Raw genomic sequence first — 13023 nt, 5'->3', positions numbered from 1 at the left:
CTATAAATTCATCTTGAATTGATAACAAACTAAAAATAAAACAATTACATTAATTTATTAAAGTATTGAGTTGGTAAAATGAATATAACCACCTAGGCCATTTCAATCATAGTTCTATTCCATGTTATTAACTATGCCTTTACGTAAATCTATGACTTAAGTACTAATTCTTTTTCCCTTCTTTCCTTGAGCTGTGGTAGCAAACAGTGACGATATTCAACACCTGACACCAGGAAAGATGAGTCAGCGCCAAGGGAAAGAAGCTTTTCCAACGCCAACCAAAGATTTGTATCAGCCATCTTTTAGTCCAGCAAGTCCTCATAGCCAGGGTAAGGAGTTGTACTTTCAGTGTTTTTTGTTGTTGTTAATGGTGTGGTGTGTGTTTGTGTGTGTGTGTGTTCAGGGAGAAAATGACATTTGGGGGTCTGTCATGACTTTTCTTTTGGACTGTTTGGTTTTATAAACGTTTATGTTTGTTTTGATCGTTCATAATACTCTTGAAATGAGTGCATTTTCCTTTAGAGTCCTTTAAAGGACATAAGAGTCCCCTTATGTTCTCCAACATATTTGGTTAGTTGTATCATTCTTCTAATTCAGTGATTCTCAAACTTTTTGGTCTCAGGGCTCCTTTGTACTGTCAAAGATTACTGAGGCCCCCAAAGAACTTTCGTTTATGTGGGTTAGGTAACTTCTTGATACTTACTGTATTGTAAATTAAAACTAAAACCTTAAAAAAATGTTTACTCTATTTTTTTAATTGAAGTATAGTTGATGTACGTACAATATTATGCACATTACAGGTGTACAATATAGTGATTCACAATTTTTAAAGGTTATACTCCATTTATATTTATTATAAAATATTGGCTATATTCCCTGTGTCATATAATAAATCCTGTAGCTTATTTTATATGTAATAGTTTGTTTAAAATGTTTACTCTTAATTCATTTAAAATTAAATAATAAACCTATCACAGGTTAATATGATTAAAATATTTTTATGAAAAATAACTGTCCCCCTCTCCCCCACCAATAAAAAGTTGAGTGAGAATGAGAAGAGTAGTATTCTTTTCCCTCAGGGTCCCTCAACCTTGGCCCTATTGTCATTTGGGGCTGGATAGTTCTTTGTTGAGGGGAGATATCCCGTGCATTGTAGGATATTTAGCAGCATCCTTGGCCACTACACAGTAGATGCCAATAGCATTTTTCCTGATTGTGACAACTAGAAATAGCTCTAGATCTTGACAAATGTCCCTTGCAGGATAATTGTCTCTGGCTGAGAACTACTGTTATACAGTTTTTGCAAATCTCTTTAATTTATGTCTAGCTTTATCAAGGACATTTGTAAGTGAAACTGGCCTTCTTTTACTGCAAGTGCATGGCAGTGAAGAAATCAGTGACTACTACTGCAATCTGGTGCCTCTGCTTTGATATGTGCTGAAGTGCCAGTGGTCTTACCCAGCATTGCTTTTGCACTATCAGTGAAAATGTCAACACAGTGAAAAAGTATTATGAAACTAGTTTTGACCTTGCAGACCCTTTAAAAGAGTCTTAGGGACTTCCAGGGATTATGAAATTCCTAATTCATAATTGATACCTTTTGTATATTGGATTCTGCTTCTTAGCTAAAGTTTATTTGATCAAATGCTTTGAACTCTCCTGTGGTACTACTGGTAACTGTGGTAGAAAGACTTCTGCTTTTAAAACTAAGAACTTAAATTTGGTGTTTGAAAGCTAATATGTACTTAGGTTATCAAGTATTTTTAAAAATTTAGTCTTAACAATTATGTTATACTGTCTGCATAGTTAGACAGGTTTTAGTGTTGTTACTTTATGAATTATTCCTTGAAGTAGGCTTTAGTTATTTCTTTTTAAATGAATATTAACTGGTTAATAGTAAGCTACATGATCATTTTCTAATTTATTCCAGTGGAAAATGTTTTTCTAGTCGTGTTAGATGGAGACATTTTTACATAGCATTGCAGGAATTGGAAAAACTTTAACAAGATAAAAACAATTACTACTATGCTAAAATTTATTGCTTGGTTGTTGAATATATTTTGGAAAATTGGTATTTTTGTTTCTAAATGCTTTTTTGAAAATGGATATATGGTACACAATGGTATAAATAAGCTTCATTAAGATAAAATTCTGAAAGGATGCAGCTTACGTGATTTTTTTGTTCTGTGCACCAGAATTTTGACTGTAATAAATATGATTCATCTGATTCATATATCTGTGTACTAGAATATTTAGAGGAATTCTTTAACTTGGAATTTAATGAAGCAACAAAAAGGTTAGTTACTAATCATTAAAACTACTATCATATGTGTCACGAACATTTTCAGGCAAACAGGGAATTTGAGAGAATAGTACAATGAACACTAATAAATCCATCAGGTAGATGTAAGAAATTATTAACCTTTTTTTGGATTTATTTTATTTATTTGGGGGTGGGGCTGGAATATTTGGAGTAAATCATAGACCTCATGATGTTGTACCCCCAAATACTTAATCCATCTCTAAAAATTAAGAACATTTTCTTATATAACCATAAAACCTTTATTAGATCTAACAAAGTTAATGATAATTATTTAATATAAGCTAAGACCTAGCTCAAATTTAAATTTCCCCAATTGTCCCCAAGTTTTTTGCAATAAGCTTCTTGAAACCAGGATCCAAGAAAAGTTCATGCATTGCATTTGGTTGTTATATCTCCTTTAATCCCAAAGAGCCTCCTTGTTTACTCTTATTTTCTCTTGTGCCTTTGACTTTTTTAAGAAACTAGGTCAATGTCCCTACAGAGTGTTTGACCTTTTGGATTTGATTGCCTCCTTGCAGTATTGTTTTATTTGTTTCCCCGTGTCTTTTGTATTTTCTGTGAACTGGAAGTTAAATGCAAAGGCTTGATTACATTCAGGTTGAACATTTTTGGCAAGATTGTTTTCTAGGGGATGTGTACCACTTCATGCTGCCTTGCATGAGAATTCACTCAACATACGATTGTCCCACTATTAGTGATGTGAGATTGATCAGTAAGTTCAGGTGGTGACAGCCTGATCCTCTTCAATTGAAAGTTGCATCTTTTCTCCCCTTATAACCTGAAAGTAAAAGACAGTTGGCACCTAGTAAATATTCTGTTCCCCATCAACTTTTCACCTAAAGGTGCAAGCACTCTTTGATGATCAAGATCAATTACAACATTAGGGTGGAAAAATGGTGATTTTCTAATTCTGTCATTCTTTTTACACTTGAAGTTTTTCTGTAAGAAAGAGATCTTAATTATCTTAAGGCTACCTAGTAAACACTGAAATATAGTACCTATAGGAAAGTCAGGATAAATGGTTATTGCCTCCTAAGTACCAGTTTTTTAGATTAAAAAGAAGACATAAAGTCTACTTCTGGTGGTGACACATTTTTTTGGCTTAAAAATTTTTTAATGTAAAGAACTCATGCATTGAAGATAATAATAGTATCTATCCAGCACATAAGATTTTTATAAGGCTTAAAATGCGTTAATACATATAAAAAGCTTAGAACATAGTCTGGTAAATGATAACCACTCATGATAGCTGATTAATAATAACCACAACAACAATATTATTACTATTATTATTATTTTAAATAAATGATTCTATTTGAGTTGAAAGCTGATATTTCGACTTTTGCTGTACTTCACCATCTTATAGAGGCTCATTTGGAAATTCTTTTAGTATGAATGGCCATGTACAACCTCTAACTTTTGCATTTACAGTGGCCGTAGTGTTAGTTATATCTTGATTTACACCTAAATGTTCCTGGGTAAGTTATGGGTAAATTAATATTTGTAGAGTGAATTACATACTGAATGTACTTCTTTGTTAAAGTCAACCTATTGGGTTTTTGTAATGTATAATATCTCCCTCTGGTTTACCTACTGAAATTCCACATCATAGTTTTCAGGCGTCAGAGGTGTGTTTGAAATAAGATAAACCCATTAACTCTTGGTTATGGTGAAGATAAATTATTGGAGATTAACAAATATCTAGAAAACCTCTTTGATAGGTCTGCCTTAACTCAAGTACTCTAGATCAGTATTTCAACTTCTGAATGGAAAGAATTCTAAAACCTTATTGATAGTAATAATGACTAACATTTAAAGTTCCCTGTGTCTCTTAAGTGCTTTTTACATGCATTATTAGCTCCTGGAATTCATATAAGAACCTTATGGTATATAAATCATTCTCCCTGTTTCACAAATGAAGAAACTGAGCAGTTGGTAAGGGTAATTTCCTTAATGTAGTTTACACAGTTAATATGTGATAGAGCTAAAATTTGAACCTAGATATGACTCCAGGCGTTTATATTTTTTAAGTTTTGATCAATTTAGTCATTAGATTTTTGAGTCTCAAATTTTCCAAACCTTAACTCTGGCTCCTGTGTCTTTCGATATAACCCCATTATGTGTACAATGCTTTATGTGGAGTCTTTTTTTTCTTTCTTTCTTTGAGTACTATCTAGGAGTACAGTTGTGAAATCATATGATGAGTGTATGTTTTACTTTATAAGAAATGGCCAAAACTGTTTTCCAAAGTAGTTATACCATTTTACATTTGTCAGCAGTGTATGAACATTTCAGTTGCTCTGTAACCTTGATTTCTTTTAGTTTAGCCATTCTAGTGGGTGTATAGTAATATCACATTGTGGTTTTAATTTGCATTTCCCTGATGACTAATAATGTTGAGCATCTTTTCATATGCTCATTGGCCACTTGTATATCTGAAGTGTCAGTTCAGATGTTTTTGCCCATTTAAAAATTTGGCTTGTCTTATTGAGTTTTAAGAATTTTAAAATATATTTCAGTATCATCCTTTGCTAGCTGTATATGTTGTATTTTCTTCCAGTCTTGGCATGCCTTTTCATTGTCTAAATGATTTCTTTCAAAGAACAGATGTTTTTAATTTTGATGAAATCCAATTTATCAATTTTTCCCTATGACTCGAGCTTTCCCCCCCCCATTAAAGAAATCTTTGTCTACCCTAAAGTTGCAAAGAACATTTTTTGTGATTTCTTCTAGAAGTTTAAAGTGTCGCAGCTCTGGTGTTTATCTTCATTTTCTTTCTTAACTATCATCGTCTTAGGTCAGGTCCTTATTATTCCATACCTACATTACTTAGTACCATAGTATCCTAACTCCTCTTAGGACCTTGCCTTCCAATATACCAGGCTCATCTTTCTTAACAAGACAACCAAACAGAAAATCATTGTTACATGTTAAGGTGAGACTGTGATGGGACTAGGGTTCTTATAGATGTATATGGTCAGAGAAAACATGGATCCTATGAAGTAGGTCTCTTAGGGAAATTATATGAATAAAGAGAAATAGAAAATTATAAATGAAAATACAGATTTTTATTATTCAAGCTTATAACTGAAAACTTCATTAGGTATCTGCATTTACGACACTCCCATTCTCAAAAAGCCAGTGGTTGACTGTTGCCTAGAGCAGTGGCTCCTAAGTCTGGCTGTATCTGAGAATCACCTGGGAGCTTTCTTTGCTTAGATGTAGCTTTTTCTCCAACCTTTCAAAATCTCTAGGGTGAGTCTGTGTATTTATGTAGCTCTCCAAGTGTATCTGATATAGCAACATTTGGATCAGCAAGCAGAAACCAGGAATAAAGAGCATAAATTACTGATTTCATAATCTTGTAGTTAGAGCTGTTAGTATTTCTGACTTTATTCTTCCCTTCCAATTTCATTTTATATTTTCCCCCATCATGAACCTAGCTAGATGACTTTCTTCCCTGTTCCCCATAAGACTGTTCTTATATTTATTCTCATTCTCCATTGTGGAACATTCTCTCCCTTCCCTCTGCTTATCTAATTCTTCTCAAATCCCAGGGTGCAAAAAGATGACCTCAAAATAAGGATCAAATCAAGAGTTCTTCTGTAAGATTTTTTTGGTTGAGACCTCAGAAAGATTTAAGATAATGCCTCTTAGAGCCTTGCAGCTAGAAAAAAGCACTGAAAAGAGTCTTAAAGGCATACCTGATAAGACTGTCTCACCTAGTCCAAAGAGCTTCAAGGCTCTTAAGTCTGCTGTCCTACAGTACCATGACAGACAGCCCAAAGAAGAGAGTGGCCTATCTCAAAGAGATTAGTGGGTGTGACGTCTGTTTAATGGAGTTATTTCCAATAAAATTCATAGGAAACCCACAAAGTTGTTACAAGGATGGTACTAATCAAAGCACCAGCAGCCTAGACATAAAAGGATAGACAAAGTTCAACTAAAAAGAACCTTTGTATGTGTGGGGAATCCCAGTCTTTTTTTTTATATATATTTTTTAAATTAATTTATTTTATTTATGGCTGTGTTGGGTCTTCGTTTCTGTGCGAGGGCTTTCTCTAGTTGCGGCAAGTGGGGGTCACTCTTCATCGCAGTGCGCAGGCCTCTCATTATCGTGGCCTCTCTTGTTGCGGAGCACAGGCTCCAGATGCGCAGGCTCAGTAATTGTGGCTCACGGGCCTAGTTGCTCCGCGGCATGTGGGATCTTCCCAGACCAGGGCTCAAACCCGTGTCCCCTGCATTGGCAGGCAGATTCTCAACCACTGCACCACCTGGGAAGCCCGGAATCCTAGTCTTATATGGGCAGGAAGCAAGCTGAGAAAGCTACACTGTTGCAAACGTGAACCATTTCTTATGAAACAGGAAGAGTGACCTGGAGGATGGAGCTGGAGCCCAGAGGGTAGAGTCAACAGTGACAGAGGACTGTTTTCAGGGAGCAGAACTGTTGTTCTAGTCAAGTTGCTGATGACATGTCCCTAGCAGATTTCACAATTGCTATGGTACTGATATGTGCCTTCTGTGTAACTCCCTATTCCCTACAGCTTTTGAACTCAAGTGTCTATTGCAATTCTATCCCTGGCTTACTGCAGTGGGGCAGATAAGTTATCTTTTGAGGCAATGGGATTTTGATTTAAGAGGAGCTGTATCAAAGGAACCATATGGGGACTTCCCTGGTGGTCCAGTGGTTAAGACTCCACCCTTCCACTGCAGTGGACATGGGTTTGATCCCTGGTCAGGGAACTAAGATCCTGCATGCTGCATGGCCAGAAATTTAAAAAAAAAATTTAATTAAAAAAAAAAAAAAAAAGGAACCATATATGCCTAACTAAACCCAAGGAGTACATGTGCATTTGAACCTAATTTAGATAACAAGATCCTGGCCTTACAGCCAGTGCTGTAATAGGATGACATTTTGATTAGGGAAAGGGCATTGAGTATATTTGGCATGTGGAAGGAATGTAAATTAGGTGGACAGTGGTATATTTCATTTTCAAAGGTGACTGCACCAGTGTCTTTCATCTCACATGCTCTTTTTCTATGTGTCCTTACAACTTGCCCATCAAGAAATGGAGTCTATTCCTCTTCCACCCCTACCTCTGTTTAGTTCTAGGCTGGCCATGTCTGTTGGCCAGTCTATTGGCTATGACCAATAGAATGTAGTAGAAGTGATATTCTAGGACTTTTGAGACCAGGCATTAAAAAGATCTGGTAACTTCTATTTTTGTATATTGGAGGAAGTCAGCGTCCATGTAAAAGTCTCACCATCCACATACTACCAGCTATATGAAAGCCCAAATTGGCCACCCCCTAGCTGTTCTAGTCACCTAGCTAAAGGACCAGACATGTGAGTGAGGAAAGCATATTGGGATTTCCAGCAGATGCTATGTGGATTAGAGACAAGCCGTCCCCATCTGCCCCCCTCCCCCAGTTTGCCAAAATTGTAGAATTATGAGCAAATAATTTTAGTGTTTTAAACCAATAAGTGTTGAGTGGTTTATTGTACAACAATAGATAACTGTAAGAGTAGGCAACACAAAATGATTAGAATTGCATTTATAAATTTGGAAGAATACAGTATATGAGAGAAGACTCATTACTAGACTGTACCACCCAGGCGAGGTGAATACAGCCTGGATGAGAGTGACAGTTGTGTGAGTTTTAAAAAAAAAGTGGAGAAATATATAGAGGAAAATTTGTCAGGGATTAGTGATTGATTGGATTGGGGGGTGACAGAGGAAAAAGAGAGAGAGGACTCAGCAATGACTCCTTGATATTTTGCTTGGGAAACTAGTTCAGCAGTTTACCAAGATAGGGGACTATGGAGGAAGACTATGTTTGGGGGAAAGATGCTGAGAACTCCAATTTTGGACATGGTGAGTTTGAAGGACTTTATCCATGTGGAGCTGTTGAGGAGGAAATTGGCTTTATGGGTTTAGAATTTAACAGACACTTACACACTAGATATGTAGATTTGGAAGTCATCAGCTTAAATATAGTAATTGACGACAGAGTTAAAACAATTGTGTAGATCAGTTTAGTGATTCTCAGACAGTACAGTTTTGGTTTTTTTTTTAATGAAATAGAATAGGATCAAAAGATCAGAGCTTACGTAATCTGATCTGTGAAATTGTTATCTGATACTCATATGTGTACACACACACACTTGATGTAAAATATAGTTCTCATTGTGAGCTGTGAAAAGTTTGGAAAGAATTGTAGTTTGAGAAAATAAAGGAGTTGGAACACAGTCCTAAGAAGTGTCAGCATTTAAAGATCTGTTGGAGAAGGGATTGGCAAAGAAGATTTGTAAAGGAATGTTATATCCCAGGAGAATGAAACAGGGTTTTATGAAGGAAGGGGAGTGACCTACAGTTTTATATATAACTCAAAAGTAAAGCCAATTAAGACAACTGAAAAATTATCCATTGACAAGATATCTTTGATAACTTTTGTGAAATCAGTTTTGGAAACAGTGATGAAGCTAGATGGCAATAGGATGAGGAATAAGAAAGATAAGAAATTGAGGACAGTTAAGATAGCAAACTCTTAGGAATTGTGCCTTTGAAGGGGAGGAATGTGTAGGGTAGATAGAAAAAGAACATGGGACAAAAAGGAGATTTGTTTTAAGATGAGATATTTGAGCATGTTCAGACATTGACAGGGGAAAGTCAGTAGAGAGAAATACTATAGTAGAAAGGAGAATTAATAGGGCAGGTTCTCAGAGAAGGCATCAGGGATGGGATCCATTGTGAAGATTAAGGGATCGACTGGACTAGGAATACAGCTAGAAAGTGGAGGAACCATGATAGTGGGATTGCCAAGTAGCGTTTAGGTTGGTATCAATCTGACCTAGTATGGGATTTTCTTCTGTAACGTTAGGCTTTGCTTGGTGTATGCAACAAAAGAATGGTGGCAGAGTGAGTGTGGGATGCTGGCAAGGGAGTGGAGTTTGGTGGATGAGCTTGGTGGACTGCTTTGGTGGAGGGGTAGGATCTGTAGGAGGCAATGCCAGGATCAGTAGACGGCTTGGAAGCATTGTGTTAAGTGGCTGTAGGGGCAAGGGCTCTCTTACAGACAAATACTGAACTGATAAAATAATTGCGGGTTAGTGTAAAAGGAAGAGAGTTGTTGAGCGTAAATAAATGTCTGTTTGTCATATATATATATATATATATATATATATATATATATATATATATATATTTATATATTATAAGTATATATTCCCCCATGCCTTGCATAGTACCTGCAACATAGTAGGTACTTTTATGTTTATAATAAGTGAATATGTGAATAAATATCTTTATTGAGTACCTGTTATGTGCTGGTTCCTGCCACTGTGAAGCTTATAGGCTCATTTTTTAATGAATAAATGCAATTTTGGAGGTGATCTTCATGTGCTGGTAGCCCCTTCTCTGACATGAACCTCATGTGTCATATTGTTCCTGTGTTTGCTAACGAGAGAGAGTGGATGACCAGGCAGACAGACAGATTGATTGATTCATTCATTCATTCACTCATTCATTCATTTAAAATGACATTCGTTTTGCTGACATTTGCTGGACTCATACTAATAGCTACCATTTATTGAGCACTTCCTGAGTTTGGCTATTATACTAAAAGGTTTATATGCTGAATTATATTTAACTTTTGAAACAGCCCCACAAGATATAGGCACAGTTACTATGTCTGCTTTACAAGTGAGGCAGTTGAGGATTAGGGATGTTAAGAAATTTGTTCCAATTCACAAAACTAGTAAGTGTCAGAGGCAGGTTTCAAATTCAGGACTGTCAAAGCCCATAGTCTTTAACTATTCAACTATACTGGAGTGAATTACAGATCAGCTATTTTCTTTTTCTGTTTTATACATGGTATGGTGATAGAAATTTATGTTTTGCGAGTGCTTTAGAATGGCAGAGATTCTTACTGTTCCTGTTTTCTGGCTGAGTCTCCTTTATACATATTGATTCATACCAATTTAATGTGGGTCACTTTCCCTTAAAAACAACTTAAGTTTATTTTTTTGCACTGTGGTTTCCTTACATCATTTTAGGATTTTTTTTCTCTTTTTTTGGAGGAACTAGGGAGACTCTGGCTCTCCTCACTAAAGCCCACCCACACACGTCAAGATAATCTTTCATTTGTTATCTGTTTAGATTATGATGATGAATTATTTGGATTATTCCAAAAATTGTATTTTCCAGATTTTTTTCCCTGTTTGAAGACTAAGTACCAGTTTACTTCAAAGTAGTTTTAACTTAAGTATGATAACAATCTCTTAAGTAGGATGGTATTTGTTTTAGGCTGACTTGTTTGAATGTAATGTATTTCAGTTGTTTATCAAGAAAAAAAGACTTGTAGATTAATTAGGCTTGTTGTCTCCCTTTTCCCTGTACTTTTGAATAAGGACAATGCTAAGGCAGCCTAGAGACTAAATTATAGCTCATCTCACAGACAGATGCTCTGTTCCCCCTGGATCACGTTTGAGATTATTATCAAAGCTTGATGAGTTACTGAATTTTATCTTGTATCTACCCTTTCTTTCTCTGGTCATAAAAAGCTATTTTCACAGTTCTATTTTTAAAAAACCATCTTTCAATTGTAGTGCTTTGTGAAAGAATGTAAAATGTTGCTGTGCCAAAACTTATATGAATCCATTTCAAACTAACTTTTGTGTTTAAAATTTAAAAACTTTGAAAACTAGAAGTTTTACCTGTTCAGTCAGTTTTATCAAAGTTAATTTAGGCCATGTTTGGTTTATCTAGGCTTGAATTAAAATGTCTACACTTAGTATTGTGTTTCGCTTATCCTTTAGTAAATTCTGTTAAACCTGTGAAGTCCCTTCACCTTGAATGCTCTGGCAGCATTAAACGTGGAGTGATGGGTCTATATCTAATATTTCTAACTTAATAGAAAACTTTAAAGGGGGATTTTCTTTAACAGAGAGTGTAGTGTTGTGAAGATATCGTACCAGATTCCCCAGGGTGACAATTTTAGACATTGTTAACAAAATCTCAGGTGACTAATGCTGAGTACCTTCAGTAGAGTGGCTCACAGACCAAAGGAGACCTAGAAGTCAGTTTCCTCCCTGAACCGAAGCAATTCCTCCTTCCTTGGCAAGACATTTCTAGGGTCAATTCTGAACATATATGAGACCATACACACACTAACAAGTGTGTTCTTGAATACATGTGTTATATTTCATGAAAATTGTTTTACCTAAAAGAAAACTTGAATTTATTCCCCACCCCCACTATCTTTTTTTCCCTAGATGTTGTGCTTTGGTAGATTGTTTTCTTTAGAAATAGTATAAATTAGAGGTTATGTTGATTTTCTTCTAAGTTTCTGAGCCCTCAATAAGTTAGATTTCTGAAGTTATTTCTTAAGACACGGTTGTTTTCTGTTTTGAAATTCCTTGTGTTTGGGGAGTTGCTTCATAGAGCTATGAAAGTACCTATTAAGTAATGAAAGAGAATATAATATTTGGCAAGTTAAGAAAATAAGAATAAAATATTTTTCTAAATCTCTCTTGTGAAATGTTGCAATATCTGTGTTCTTCGGCTGTTCCTACAGGGGAAACTGAAATACTTTGAAATCATTTATTGAAAAGTGAGAATGAATAATTCAGCTTTGTTTTAAGCATCTTTACAAAGGTGAGAGAGTCTGTCTTATCCTTGCCAGTCCTTACTAATTGCTTCTTTAACAAAGCAGTAAGTTGAACATTAAGAACGCTAAAGGATGCTTTTCTCCCCATAAGCATATACATTCATATATTCCTTCCCCCCCCAATTTATTTATTTATTAAGATAACAGTGAAGGATTGTCACAGAATACCTGCACTAGTTTCTCAGCTCTTTTCTGGTGGGATTCCCCCCCCCCCAATTGTTTTCACAGTCTGAGAGGTTGAGATCTCCCTCTTAGCAAGAATGGTAAAAGAGTTTCATTTGTAGAGTTAGCTGCTACAATTTTCCTTTCCATATTTGAGGCATGTGGAGGCAAGCTTTCTGTATTTTTAATGAATATATAGCAAGATAATATCAATTTAATTTACCAAGTAATATTTGTATAATTTCTGAGAGAAGATAAACAGTAATTTCATAGAAATTTTTCTGTTTCCATTTCTTTGTGGTAACTTTGAACATATATTAAATTTTATTTAAGGATGAAACACTGAAAGTTTAGCAAACTCATCTTTTTCCAGGTGGAGGAAGTATGTTTGTAACAGAAGGACAAATACCACCTGGGGAGTACAGGATTTTCCAAGGGTCTCCTCTATCAAGCCAGCCTTTATTTAGCCTGCTTGGTACCTAGTTCTGTACTAGAGAGCAAGAACAAACAAAAAATGATATTCGTAGCCTCTGCCTTCAGGGGTTTAATTTGTGATTGCGAAGTTTAGGGACAAGAAGTAGGGAAACATAAGAAAACATGAAGACATGTAGCTGAACTTTCACTTCCAGTAACATGGCAAACTAAATGTTCAGAGAAAACCTTCCTAGTAAGAACATCAGAATGCTGGACATGGTGTTTTAAAAATTTATTTTTAGAGTGTGACTGACCTGTCGGTAGAGTAAGGGAATTAGTAAGAGTTACTGAGAGAAGGGAGCCAATTTAAAAAATAACCACTTAAAATAACAGAAAATAAGGTACATAGCAATAAATCTAACAAGAGGTGTGAAATACCTTTAAGTAGAAAAGTA

General features: G+C 35.5%; 1 protein-coding gene across 5 annotated transcripts in view; it reads left to right on the top strand.

Moving 5' to 3' along the window:
- OSBPL8 (oxysterol binding protein like 8) overlaps positions 1-13023 on the top strand; it is a 198125-nt gene that overhangs the window by 103195 nt on the left and 81907 nt on the right. For 4 of the 5 annotated variants that reach the window (XM_059936549.1, XM_059936550.1, XM_059936551.1 and 1 more), the window contains one exon: positions 192-329. In XM_059936549.1, coding sequence (XP_059792532.1) covers positions 192-329 — 138 coding nt within the window. The remainder of the gene's footprint in view (positions 1-191; positions 330-13023) is intronic. The other variant, XM_059936553.1, reaches the window with a different exon arrangement.

This window comes from Balaenoptera ricei, chromosome 10, assembly GCF_028023285.1.
Source record: "Balaenoptera ricei isolate mBalRic1 chromosome 10, mBalRic1.hap2, whole genome shotgun sequence".
Lineage (NCBI taxonomy): Eukaryota > Metazoa > Chordata > Mammalia > Artiodactyla > Balaenopteridae > Balaenoptera > Balaenoptera ricei.
This window is presented reverse-complemented; position numbering and strand designations above follow the sequence as displayed.